Source organism: Equus asinus, chromosome 1 (assembly GCF_041296235.1).
Source record: "Equus asinus isolate D_3611 breed Donkey chromosome 1, EquAss-T2T_v2, whole genome shotgun sequence".
NCBI lineage: Eukaryota > Metazoa > Chordata > Mammalia > Perissodactyla > Equidae > Equus > Equus asinus.
This window is the reverse complement of record NC_091790.1, coordinates 96,136,898-96,151,651: the sequence shown is the minus strand read 5'-3', so window position 1 is coordinate 96,151,651 and position 14,754 is coordinate 96,136,898. Positions and strand designations below refer to the sequence as shown.

The 14,754-nt window shown below is 35.4% G+C and overlaps 1 protein-coding gene across 4 annotated transcripts in view; it reads right to left on the bottom strand.

Annotated features, from left to right (window-relative positions):
• Window positions 1-14,589, bottom strand: part of ZPBP (zona pellucida binding protein) — a 135,675-nt gene extending 121,086 nt beyond the window's left edge. For all 4 annotated transcript variants that reach the window (XR_011499064.1, XR_011499080.1, XM_044778190.2 and 1 more), the window contains exons 1-3: window positions 11,658-14,589; window positions 9,660-9,740; window positions 769-894 (exon numbers count right to left, since the gene is read on the bottom strand). Coding sequence is in view for 2 of the 4 variants with exons in the window: in XM_044778190.2 (XP_044634125.2) it covers window positions 769-894; window positions 9,660-9,740; window positions 11,658-12,189 (739 nt within the window). In the remaining 2 variants the exon portion in view is untranslated. The remainder of the gene's footprint in view (window positions 1-768; window positions 895-9,659; window positions 9,741-11,657) is intronic.
• Window positions 14,590-14,754: the final 165 nt, after the last annotated feature.

The following is a 14,754-nucleotide window of genomic DNA, read 5'->3' as shown; positions in this document are numbered from 1 at the left end:
TCATGAGAATAAGATCTTGTTTTCTCAAAAATTTGAAAACTGTTAGGCTACCATTCAGATGTGTCTCAAGTCCATCTTGTCCTTTGGATGAATGAGCCCTAAGTGTCCATTTTTGTAAGCACAGCATCGATAATATATTAACATATAGCCACTGTCAAACCATGCAGTATATTTAAAAGAATGTTTTTAATACTAAAATACTGAATGTTAAATTTAGTCATTTTTTTTCCAAAATGGATACTACTACTTAAATAAATTCAGATATGATCCATATTATTTGGTCAGGATTCTGGTCAGAAAGGAATACAAGATAGCAAAATATAAAATTATAACTATTAACAAAGTCTCAAGTCTTATGTAAGACTGTTTAAACAAATAAGACCATATAAATCTATAGGTCAAAGTGTTCATTTGTATTTTTAACAAAACCCAGAAATATATTTGCTTCTTCATATATACTTTACTAACAAAAATCTGATTGAAGTAACCAAAATGATTTTATGAACTTTAAAAAAGTAACATTTTTTTGCAACATAGATGCTTAGAGAACTCTCCAAACAGTTCAATCATCTAGTGTGTCTCAATCTCAAATTAAGATCTGTGAAAAATGGTCAAAGTATCTACTCATTAGATTCTAACTCTAAAAGGAAATCACAGGAAAAAGAAGTGAGGAAAAAGGTAAATGTATAAGAGATACAAATATTCTTTCTGTTCTGAGTACACTTCAGATATATCAATTTAATTACGAGAACTGAAGCAAAATCCTACCTGAAACAATTTTGCCTCTTGGCCCATGCCATTGGAATGATGGATCTATCAGTTCAGAATTTCGCAGTCGCTGGGTTACACATAACATGTGTGGACTCCTTTGATGGAGCATAACATATACTTTCACTGAAAATACAAAATTAGAATGTTAATAATATAATATTTTATATTCTTAAATGCCCCATAATGACTTACATTTTTGCAGTTATACAAAATAGGTTATAGGTTTTCATAAGTTTTCTTTGGATTATAGCTATTACTTGATAAGAACTAAATTTCACTGCATTCTATGTAACTAACATTCAAAAATATACACATGTATTTCATCTGGGTATGTGCGTGTATCTCAATCTGAGCATAATGCTGGTCTTTTTTATTCAAAGTTCGCATACGCTAACTTATTTTATTCTCAGAATATTATTTTAATTAAAAAACATTAAGATAATACTATATCTAGACTTTGTAATTAAAAATTATGTGATTAAGAAGTTGACAAGTACGTGCGCTGATTAATTTTAATTATTAAGAATTTTTTCCCACTTCACTTTAAAATTTAAGGAATACTGATCCTTAAACAAGCAAAAATAGTATTCTCTGGGATATACAAAAGCAACACAGTAAAGATTCAATTGTTTCTAATTTACTCAGTTTAGAAAAGGTTCCAACAACTCCTCGGTAATTGCAGGCCAACTCTTCACTGATTCACCATATACAAAGATCTTTATGATCTAGTAAAATATAAACTGTTTTTGAGAATCAAAATTCTTAACTTTAAAAAGACTGTCTCTAAAGCTTCACCATACAGCATGATGTTTACTGAATGTGACTTTTAGATAGATACCCTTCCTTAGGTTAAGAAAGTTCCCCTCTATTCTTAGTTGTTTGTTTTTAACACAAATTGTTGTTGAATTTTAGCCATTTTTTTTCTATTTCCATTGAGGTGATCATTTTTTCTTCTTGAATATTTTAATGGAATGCTTAATATTACTAAATTGTTTTCCTGACATAATTCTAATTGATCATGCTCTTTTACTTAAATACTGTTGGATTCAATTTGCAAATATTTTTCCTGGAATACTTGTACCTATATTCATAAATTCAAATATACAGTTTTCTTATACTATTCTTTGTCCTTTTCCAATTTTGGTATCAAAATAGTTATTTAGCATTTAGTATTATTAAAGTAGGCATCTACGATTATAATAGCTCATAAAATGAACTGGACAGATTTTCTTCTATAAATTTTCTCTGAAAGAATACAGAAAGTGTTTTTGTCCTTGAAAAACCATATAGCTGTACTTTTTTGGGGGGGGCAAAAGTAGAGAGTAGGAAAAACAAATTTCTGATTACCAATCAGGAGAATTTAATTGACTATTAGTCTACTAAGTAATTTAATCCAGCATATTTTAAGAATTAATATTTCACGAGTTATTCAAGTTTATTAGTATAAAATTATTCAGAATATTAAGTTATGATTTTTAAACTTCACTATATCTTTATTCATTCGTAACATTTTTTTGTACTTTTGTTATTCTAGCAATATACTTATCAAAAATTTGTCTACTAACCATTCCAAAGACAGTTTTGGTTCCATTCAACCTATTTTTCTTCTTTGGTCTCTTTCACTAATTTCTCAACTTATTTCTTTCCTACTTACCTCAGTTTAAACTCTTCCTTTTTCTAACTTGTCTAATCAATGCTGATTGTATAAAATCGTCATTCCTCAGCATGACTTACTGGCCTTCCTCTCCATGACCTGTGACATCTCTTTTCATACCCTTTGCCCTGACCATGCCAAACTACTGAGACCTCCCTAAGGTAGCACACTGAACCACTCTTCTATGGTTTTACTCAGGTAAAGACCTAAACATCTCCTCATCTTTGGAAGTTCAGCACAAGTATATCCTCTCTGCTCTGGCTTGGGCAGTGCAATTATCCCATGCCATTACTGTGCCCTTCCTTTAGCCCCCACTAACCTCTGTACATATTTAAATCATAGAAAATAAAAGTGATTCCAGAAGAGTTTTCCAATATCAACATACAAAAATAGAAAACATTCCTCTACACCAATAATAATGCATTAAACTATGTAACAGGAAAGAAGACAACATTTAGAGAATAAACAGAAGACAATTTATGGTTATGATCGCAAGTCCATTATGGGGAACATGTTTGGACTCCAGTAAAAGATATACAATTAGACCACAATGCCATAATCAAGAGTGTACACTTATAATTTTAAAGATGGCAATTTATCCTCATACTGATATATATAATTAATATAGTTATAACCAAAATCTCAGAGAAATTTTTAAAGAAACTCTTAAATACTGATTCTAAAATATATTTAGAAAATTAAAGGTTCATAATTAGCTAAGACAATTCTATAAAAGAAAAGCAAGGAGGAGGGACTAGCATTATAAGTTACTAAGATAAATTACAAAGTTATGCTAAGTATAACAGAGTGTTCTGTTGTAGGAACAAAGAAGAGTGGACCTAAAGGAAAAAACAAGTATAAAAAAACTACTATATGATAAGAGTGGCACCTTAGACCACTGGATAAAATATAGATTATTAATAAAAATGTTTAAAAATTATCTCAATAAATAAACAAAGTTGAAATTATGTTTATACCTCACACCATAAATAATAAATTCAATAGACTAAAGAATTGAAAGTAATCATTATTTTTTAAAAATGTAAAATAATACTTTTCTGTCTTTGCAATATGGAAGGATTCTTTTAATGCAAAGAGCACAAACATAAAAAGAAAAATACTGAACTCAGCTCCTTAAACATTAACAATTTCTGTCCAATCCTATACAAGATAAGCAAAGTTAACATCTGGAATGAAAAAGCACGACTAACTTGACATCTAGGAGAAGATATCTGCAACAAAGATAATCAATAATGGATTTAAAACTGGAATACACATAATATGAAAGCAACTCCTTTGAAAAAAGCAAGAAAATGATGAGCAGAGGCAACTTAACTGTCAGTTTAGCAAAAATGGAAAACTTGGGTAACATCTCGTGTTGATGAGGATGCGAGAAAAGCACCACTGGTGGAAGCATAAACCAGGACAGCCATTTTGAAGAACAATTTTAATGAGATTGAGAACGCTAGGTCCTATGAGGATAAACTTCTACTCTTGGATATAACAGACCCAGAAAACTTATGAACAGGTACAAAAAGAAATATACAAAATGGTATTCATCACACACATCAAAAAAAATGTAATGAATTGAAATTGCAGCAAAGATGTAAATAAATGATTACTGAATAGAATGGATATATGAGTGAATGAAAAAGAAGACTAACTGAACAGAAAAGAATAAGTAAAAGGTGAACAAGTTAAAGAGGGCATCACAGAATAGAAAAACAGCTGACATGGACAGATACTGGAACCTTGCATGACAGAAGAAACTGAAGAAATTCTAGGCAAGAAAATTTAGGCAGTCAGCATTTTATGGAGGCATGACTAGTAAAATATCAAAACAATCTACATTGTGATACAAGAAATACATGCTGAACTGAACATAATTTAGTTTTAAAAGTTGAATTTGTAATTTAGGTTTAAAAGTTGTGGTTTTAAAACAAGCTGTGATAAAAGTTGTGATATTAGTGAAAATGGCAGAGTATGCAACTCAAAAAGCCTTTTCCCCAAGAGTATTTGTCAAAAACAACTAAAGGCTATCATTTAACTTTGTAACTGCCAGATGCAGAGGGTAACAGTTGGGGTTAACAACAGGTTAACTAAAAAGATTAAGAGGAAAAGCTGGGGAATGACATGTCCATGGGAGCTTCAAAAAGTTCTGACGTGTTCCCGGGAAAACAGAAAGCGACATGAATGGACAGGACAGGGCACATGCCCGGGACTGGGCAGGCTCGGTAAAGACTGAGAGAGTAAAGATTGACTAAGTTCTCCTTTGGCTGAAATTGAGAATTTGCACAGCAGAAAGTAAAGGATAAGGAAGAGTTGTCAACTGCCCAGCTAAATTGTTAAGGTATGCCACGACAAGCACACAAAGACCCTCAGTAAAGACAAGGAGACTAACTGGTTCTAGGTATTTGGTGAAATCTCTGTGTAATCACTAGCCTAACTAAGCTAACAGGAGAGATATCAGTGGCTATATATGACAAAGAACACATAATTTATAGAATTAGTACAGAAAAGTCACAAAACAAACAATAACAACAAATAGCAATAACATCAATACCTGGGAGGGGGTAAAAATCTGATTTCCAGAGTTGCTATATTACATTACTTAAAAAGTCCGGTTTCCAACCAAAAATATGAGACATGCAAAAAGTCAAGAAAGTATAGTCACAGGCAGAAAAAAAAGAAAGCAATATAGAAACTCCCTGAGGAAGTCCAAAATTTGGACTTTAAATCAGTTATTTTAAATATGATCAAAGAACATCACATCTAAAGTACTAGACAAAAGTATGAAAATGATGTCTCTCCAAACAAAAACCGTCAATAAGACAGAAATTATTAAAAAGAACCAAAAAGAAATTTTTGATTAAAAACTACAATTTAATTGAGAAATTCACTATCAAGAATCAACAAGAGGGGGGACCGGCCCAGTGGCGCAGCAGTTAAGTTCGCACATTCCAATTCACAGCAGCCCAGGGTTCGCTGGTTCAGATCCCGGGTGCGGACATGGCACGGCTTGGCAAAAGCCATGCTGTGGTAGGCATCCCACGTATAAAGTAGAGGAAGATGAGCATGGACGTTAGCTCAGGACCAGCCTTCCTCAGGAAGAAAAGGAGGATTGGTAGTAGTTAGCTCAGGGTTAATCTTCCTCAAAAAAAAAAAAAAAAAGAATCAACAACAGGGGCCTGCCCGGTGGTGCAGTAGTTAAGTGCGCACGTTCCACTTCAGCAGCACGGGGTGCACCGGTTCGGATCCCAGGTGCGGACATGATGCCGCTTGGCAAGCCATGCTGTGGTAGGCGTCCCACATATAAAGTAGAGGAAGATGGGCACGGATGTTAGCTCAGGGCCAGCATTCCTCAGCAAAAAAAGGAGGATTGGGGGCTGGCCCCGTGGCCCAGTGGTTAAGTTTGCACTCTCTGCTGCAGGCGGCCCAGTGTTTCATTGGTTCGAATCCAGGGGGGTGGACATGGCACTACTCATCAAGCCACGCTGAGGCAGTATCCCACATGCCACAACTAGAGGGACCCACAACGAAGAATATACAACTATATACTGGGGGGCTCTGGGGAGAAAAAGGAAAAAAATAAAAAATCTTTAAAAAAAAAAAAGGAGGATTGGCAGCAGTTAGCTCAAGGCTAATTTTCCTAAAAAAAATAAATAATAAGAATCAACAGCAGATCTGAGCAGGCAGAAGAAAGAATCAGCAATCAATAAACCTAAAGATGGATCAGTTTGGGATAATCCAATTTGAGAAAGAGAGAAAAAAAGAATAAAGGTAAGTGGACAGTAATCAGAGACCTGTGGGAAACCATCAAACATGTCAGTATATATATATTCATTATACATATTCATATATATTCATTTTATATATATATATATATATAAAATGAAAGTCCATGGGAGAGTGGAGAGAAAGGGGCAGAAATAATATCTGATGAAATGTACAAAAGCTTCCCAAAATTCATAAAAGCATGAATCTACACATCAAAGGGCTCAATGAATTCAAACCAGGATAAATTCAAAGAGATCCACACCTAGACAACATCATAATCAACTGTCAAAATCCAAAAACAAAGACAGACTCTGGAAAATAGCAAGAGAGAAGCAACTTATTACATACACGTGATCCTCAATAAAATTAGGAGCTTATTTCTCAGCAGAAACTATAATGAAATACAAAGTCTGAAAAGACCTAAACCGTATAAAGTGACTGAATTAGTAATCAAAAACTTTCCACAAAGAAAAGCCCAGCACCAGATGAATTCACCAGTAAATTCTACCAAACAAGTAAAGTGGAATTAACAATAACACTTCACAAACTAAGAAGAGGCGGGAACACATCCCAACTCATTCTATGAAGCCACTATTACTCTAGAACCAAACTCAGACAAAAACACCATAAGAAAACTACAGGCCAATTTCCCTTATGAACATAGACCAAAAAATCCACAAAATACTAGCAACCAAATCCAGTGGCATGAAAAATGATTATATATCATAACCAACTGGGATACATCTCAGGAATGCAAGACTAGTTCAAAATACAAAAATCAATCAATGCAATATCATAGCAATAGAATAAAGGACAAAAAAACACATGATCAATCTCAATATACTCAGAAATAGCATTTGACAAAATCCAATATCCTTTCACAATAAAAGAACTCAACAAACTAGGAACAGAAGGGACGTTTCTCAGTCTGATAAAGGGCATCAACAAAAAACCCACAGCTAACATCATACTTAATAATGAAAAATTAAACTTTCCCTCCCACTAAGATCAAGAATAAGACAAGGATATCTGCTATCATCAATATTGAACTGAAGGTTCTAGCTGGAGCAAATGACAAGAAAAAAAGAAAGGCATTCAGAATGGAAAGGAAGAAATAAAACTCTATGTGCAGATGACATGATTTTATATATAGAAAATCCCAAGGAATAATTCCCCCACACAAGCTAAAAAAAAACAGAGCTAATAAATGATTCAGTAAGGTGACAAAATACAACATCAAATTGCAAAACTCAATTGTATTTCTATACAATAGCAACAAGCAATCTGAAAACTAAATTACAAAAACCATTCCATTTACAATAGCATCAAAAAGACTAAAATATTTAGGAACAAATTTAACAAAGAAGTGCAAGACTTGTACACTGAAAACTACAAAACATCTTCAAGGGAAATTAAAGAAGACTTAAATGGAAAGACACTCCATGTTCATGAATTGGAAAACTTAATATTGTTAAGGTGGTAATACTTCTGAAATTGATGTACAGATTCAATGCAATCCCTATTAAAATCTCAATGGCCTTTCTACAGAAATTGACGAGCTGATTATAGAATTATTAGGGAATTGCAAGGACCTAGAATACCCAAAACAATCTTGAAAAGGAACAAATTTGAAGGACTCACACAACGATTTCAAATAATCAAGACAGTACTGGCACAAGCACAGACGTATAGATCAGTGGAATAGAATTTAGAGTCCAGAAAAAGCCCATAAATGTATAGTAAACTGCTTTTCAACAATGGCACTAAGACAATTCAATAGAGAAAAAAAGTCTCTTGAACAAATGGTGCTGGAACAACTGGATAGCCACGTGCGAAAGAATGAGTTTGACTCCTACCTCAGACCATATGCAAAAATTAATTTAAAATGCATCAAAGACCTAAATGTAAGAGCTAAAACTATGATATTCTTATAAGTAACCGTAGGAGTAAAACTTTGTGACTCTTGATTGGGCAATCATTTCTAAGATATGACACCTAAAGCACCAGTACCAAAGAAAAAATTAAAATTAGAATTTATCAAAGTTTAAAATATGTTATAAAGGACACTATTAAAAAAGTGATAAAACAGTCTACAGAATGAGAGAAAATATATGCAATTCAAATATCTAATAAGGGTTTAGTATTTGGACTATATTTTAAAAAACTCTTCCAACTCAATAATAAAAAAGATAATTAAAAACTGGTAAAGGGCTTGAATAGACATATTTCTGCAAAGAAGGTATCCAAATGGCCAATAAACACATTAAAAGGGGTACGACATCATTAGTCATTAGGGAAATATAAATCAAAACCACAATGAGAATCCACTTCACACACATTAGGATGCCTATAACTAAAAACGGTAGACAATAACAAATGTTGGCAAGGATGCTTGGAAATTTGAATCCTCCTACATTGCTGATGTGGAAGTAAACTAATGCAGGCTTTCCAAAAAACAGTTTGGCAATTCCACAAAAATGTTAAACACAGAGTTATCATGTGTCCTAGCAACTTTACTCCTAGGTATACACTCAAGGGAACTGAAAGCATATTTCACACAGAAACTTATCACAGAATGCTCATAACAGCATATTCATAATAGCTAAAAACTGAAACTACCCAAATATCCATCATTTGATGGATACAACAAAAGGAGTATATCCATAAAATGAAATATTATTCAGCCATTAAAATGAAGTACTGATACATTCTATAACATAACTGAACCTCAAAAACATTATACTAAGTGAAAGAAGCCAGACACAAAATACTACATAGCATATGATGCCATTTATATGAAATGTCCAGAATAGGCAAATTCATAGAGACAGAAAGTAGATTAGTGGTTTCCAGGGGCTGGAGAGTGACTGCTTAATGGGTATGGCATTTCTTTTTGGAGTGATGAAAATGTTGTGAAATTACATAGTGCTGATGGTTGCACAACCTTTTAAGTACACTAAAAACTACTGAATTGTACACTTCAAAGGAGGAATTTTAAGGTATTGAATTTATCTCAATAAAAAAATACAAAAAAGTTGTAGTTATGCCTCACATGACTACTGCAAAAGCTTGTGAACCCCAAATTTTCATGATATACAGATCTCATTCGAAAAAAGTTTTACCATATTTGAACTGCATACATTTAATATTGTAGCTAATTATTATGTAGTAATAAGTAAAACTACTATAGCCAACTTTAATTAGATAACTTAGAGAAATTATTTTTTTCACACTTAAGCAATTACAGCAAACAGAATTGGACCTGATGAATTTAACTATATGGAAACAACTTTAACTCATTTTCATAGACGAGAAAGGCCCTTAGGAGACCAAGATAACTGGGGAATTTTAGCCTTTTGGACAAGATTGATACAATTTAAACAAATGCTAATTGCTTTCTTAAAATTACTATTTATTATATATATTATATTTGCTATAGAAATACATTTATTAATACCTGGAAAATCTGGTGATCCCACTATTTTCACCAAATCTTGGGTCAAGCTGAAACCTCTTGGTAAGTGAATCAAATATCCAACTATTAAAAACAAAAGAAAAGAAATGTTCAACAATCTGCCTCATTAGAAATTCTAATATACTCTAATAGTAGAGTATCATAGTATATTTGATCTTGGTTGAAGGGGAGAACCATAAATCAAGCTCCTCTGACATCTGGTATCTCTGGTCCAACTCTACTCCCCTCACATGTGCCAATGAAATTAATCTACCCACTGCTTCCCCCGATCATATCTTGCCTCTGGCTTTTTCTACATTCACTTAGAATACTCTCTTCATTTTTAAAAGTTCAAATCCCCCACGCTTCAAGACTCAAACCACAAGTCCCTCCTCCTTCAAATCTTCTGTTTGTCTTTATCATTTCTTACTTTCCACAGTACATCATCAGCACCTCTCTTACAACACTCACTCTACATTGTATTATTGTTCTTTATGCACATACCTAATTTTCCTACTAGATTATAAACTCCATTGATAGTAGGATCAGTCTTTATGTCAATTTATCAAGAATCAGTACCAAGCACTATATCTTGCACATAGCAAATACTAAATAATAATTGTTAAATACGATAAACTGATATTCTTCAGTCATCATTGAATAAGCAAATATGACGGACATAATAGTGAACACAGAACAAGTAGGAGGAGCAGTATAAAAAATGCAATGAAGCATATACGCAAATAACCCTTAACAGACAGGGAGTAATGCGTATAGAAAAGAGTATGGTATTCAAAGTCAGAAAGCTTGAGTTTAAATCCTGACTGCCACTTACTGATCTTAAGAAAGTCACATTAAATTCTAGGAGCCTTGGTTTAATCATCTGCAAAATGGGACTACATTCCAGACTAACAGAGTTATTGTAGGAACTGAATGGAATACTGTATAAACTATAAAATGCAATATAAATACTAGTCTTTACTATTTATAGCTTAATATTAAGATATTGCCTGCTTATTCTATTTCTTATCCATCAGGTCTGATCTTGTTATTGGATCAAAACATAGCACACATACACCCTATCATGGTCCAGAAGCATCCTTCTCCTACAGGGTAATTAACGGTTACTGACTCTTCTCTCTTCATACCAAAGGAATGATCTTTGAACTTCTGATAAACAAATTTTGGCGTATCTTGTAATGTCTATTTTCTCCATTTCTTTCCTTTTTCCTCCTTATCCCACGCCTATCTTCGCAGCCCTTCTACATTTATATCCTTGGAGAAATTCTTTTCTCAATCTCCCTTATTTGAACAACTTTTAAACAACTCTCTTTTGTGCTTATTATTATTCAATTCTGGGAGATTATTTTTTAAAAGTCAAAAATTGAACAGAAAGTAACGCAAAATAATTACTTTCTACTAAAATGACACCAGTTTAATTAAACTCTCATTTCAGTGTGTGTTCATCACTATCTAAAATCTGTCTTGAAAGCAAGATGGAAAAGTATTTCTTCGGTTCCTTGGATACAAAGAAGGAAACAAATGGCGTCAGTAAAATGTCACAACTTTGAAAGCCCAGTCTTTCCTGTATTTTATACCTAAGCCCAATAGATGGAGCTTCAGGATCATGGATAATCACAAAGCAGCGGGATGCCCACTCATTTTGAAATATACTGAAAAACTGAGCACAAAACAAGGCCGAAAGCTGGCAAATGACCCACGGACTGAATAGAGATTTTATTAACAGTCAATTTAACTTTAAAGTTTGAACTGTGGGTGTTTGAATGATCTCTTGTGTCTATACGTTAGTAATTTCCTCAGTCGCCTGATTTCCTATGTAGATATAGGTTCCTCTGCGCGGCTTCTATTAAAGGAAAGCTCTCCTGTCAGGCATCGTGAGTACAACGCTTCTTGATACCCACGGGTGCACGTGACACAGCAAACCCCAATCTCGGGAGCTGCGGCCCCGCGGAGCCCCGTGCGGCGGCGCCGACGCCTCACCTGACGGGGGCGCCCGCAATATGAAGGCGGAGAGCAGGAGGACGACCGCGGCCCAGGAGAGCGGGGAGCCCGCGGCCGGGGCCCGCCGCCAACCCCGCCGCGCCAGGCCGGGGGCCGAGCCCTCCATCCGCACGCCGCCGCCGGCCGACCGTCCGCGCAGAAGGTCGTTAGGCGGCGCGCGCCCACCCGCCCGCCGGAAGTTGGCGGGCAGCAGCCGGAAGAACGGCCGGAAGGATGGGCCTCCACTTCCGCCAGGGCAGAGCGGGTGCTGGGCGGTGTTTGCGTGGTGACTGAGACGCGGGTTCGCCTGGCGGCTGCGGAGGACAAACTGGCCTGTGGTGCTGAGCGTCGACTGTGCCTTCGGGACCACATTGCTGGTCGGGGAATCCTGGAGAGCATAAGCGATCTGTGGAAGATTCTGCCCCTGGGGGAGAAGCGCGAGCCGCCTTACGGCGCTTTTACCTTTGTGTACGCGTTTATGGGGACGAGGGAAGCCCATTTCATAAGCCAGGTGGTACACTGAGTCCGCCATGGGGATGAGGAGGGCAATCCTGAATAACAGGTGGTGAAAATTAAGTGAATTAATACACGTTCAGCCCTCAGAGGGTTGCCTGGATCTCGTAATGTGAGCTACTAGTACTTTATGGATGTATGAAACTTAATTGGGAGCTACATGCAACTCACCAAGTGGAGTTCAAAGTAAGGGCTTTAGCCCCAGGAAGAAGCTTAGTGGGAAGAAAAGAGGACACAACATTAGATGAAGTTGACTTTCATGCAACGCTCGGCCTGGAAAATCATCTTTTCTCAACTAAGTTCAGAAAAATATATAAAACCACCTAATAGCCTAAGAGGGCATTTATAGCCAGAATGTGTTAAAGAGAATCTTGCGTCTGCTTTTCTGCAGCCAGAAGGATTTACTTAACAGGAACAGAGCTACAATAGAAATAAATTGTAAGTAGTTGGTGCAAATACATTGAAGAATGAAGTTTAAGTACCCGAAGACAGAATGCCTAACAACAATGTGTATTGTCACCTTTAAAAGGAAGAAATGAATGATCCTGGGTATACTGGACTTCACACTGACGGCCTGACCACCTACTTCACCCTCCCCACTTGTTTGGTACTGTGTCTCAAAGATTTAATGCCTGTAGGTGTATTCTGGTTACACCACAGATGTCACTGCCCTTTGCTATCTTACAGCTGGCCCAAGTTGCATATAGTGTGCCTAGCTCTTCAAAACTAGGATCTTGTCTGTTTTGCCACCATTTTAACCTCAACTCCTACGACAGTTCTTGGCATATAGTAGGTATTCAAATAGGCATGAATTTAAAAAGAAGACGTCAAGCAGAAAGGAGTCAGGGCTCTTTCTGGACCAGGACCAGGGTGAAGACATTTCTTAAGGATTATATAAATATCCCAATAAGTCCTTGGTTCTTAATAACAAAGTAAATTGAAGAAGTTTCTGCATATTCCTTGAGTTTTCTGGCTATTTTTATTCATGTGTTAATTGTTCAGTAAACTATGTACAGTCCAGTTGATTCCACTGGGTAGATGACTTCTTGAGAAATTCTTTCTAATCTGTATTGTGTCTTGAATTAAATTAAACCTGGTTAGGCTTGTTTTACTAAAGAGCAACGTGAATGATTTGGATCTGGCCAGCATTTTCGCCAACATCTTGTAGTTCCTTTGAGCACATGTAGTAAACATATATTTTACTGAAGTGTCTGATCAATCATTATGTTTGTATAGGTATATATTCCCCTATAATGCCTCTGAATTTTTATAAACAAGTAAACCTGCACAATATGATTTTTACCGAATGAAGTTTTGACTGTGGACATCTAATGAATAAAGGATGGAGAGGACTGTTTAGACCATGCTAAATCCTGTAATCTTTGTTTTCTGTCTTCAAGAATTTTCTTCACTTCATTGGTCCCTCCTGCTTTGATCTACTGTGTAAATTCCTAATATTCAACCTGAGACTAGAATGTAATATTGGAGATCTTAGTTAATGTGTAGTATGATCATAACAATAGAATTCTGATTGCTGAAAATCAGAAAGAAAGTAGGTCTGTCATTCATGTTTGCATATTTCACTGTAGTAGGGATAGTGTGAACTCTTGTGCCCAAATTCTAATATTTGGAATTCCTTTCTTATTGATTTTCCCACAAGACCAAATTATCTAGTTGAAATGAGCTTTTAAATGAACACTATATTGATGAAATCTTTTTTTTGCATGTAAGCTGATAGCTGATGCCCAGTTGTAGTTTTCTGAAATAGTTTTAGACCCTCGTTGCTCTTCTCTGGACGTTGTGATGGCAAAAGGTAAGTAAGGATAATTTAGGACACGTAAAAGATGAACCTGTGCTTTGACTATAGATGGCAAGTTATTAAAGAATTAGGAACATTGATTTAACCTTAGTATAATACATACTCATTTTTGGCACTGCATTTAAATTTATGTTTATTTAGGTAGAAAGTTTTTTATTTTATTGTATCTATAAGGTAAATATTTAATTGCAGTCAGAGATATACTTTTAAAAAACATATTGTTGGGCGAGGCCCAGTAGCCTAGTGGTTAAGTTCTGTGCATTCCCCAGGAGTGGGCCTACACCACTCATCTCTTGGTAGCCATGTTGGGGTGGTGACTCACATAAAAACATGGGAGGCAGGGAAGATTGGCAATGGATGTTAGAATATTCCTTAGCAAAAAAGAAAAAAAAACCACACATGTTGTCACTTAATTAACTGATTTATTTATACTCTTTACTGGATATCATGTACCTATACAATATTAACTTATGGAAAAATTTAGAAATAACAAGCACAGTTTTCCCAAGCATTGGGTAGGAAACTATCATGGAAATATTACTAACAAGGCTATTTTTGTGTTTCCTAAGAATTAAATTATGATGTATATAATAAATGGCACAATGTGTCACAGTTCTAACTGTTGCCAGGCAACAAGGGCTCTGTCTTGTTTTGTTTTTTCTGTCCTGGTACCCTACTACCCTTTACTTACTTTGGTGGGGAAAAATATTTACCTTAAAAAGAAACAAAACCCACTTGATCAAAATTTTCAAAGCCAGATCAGTA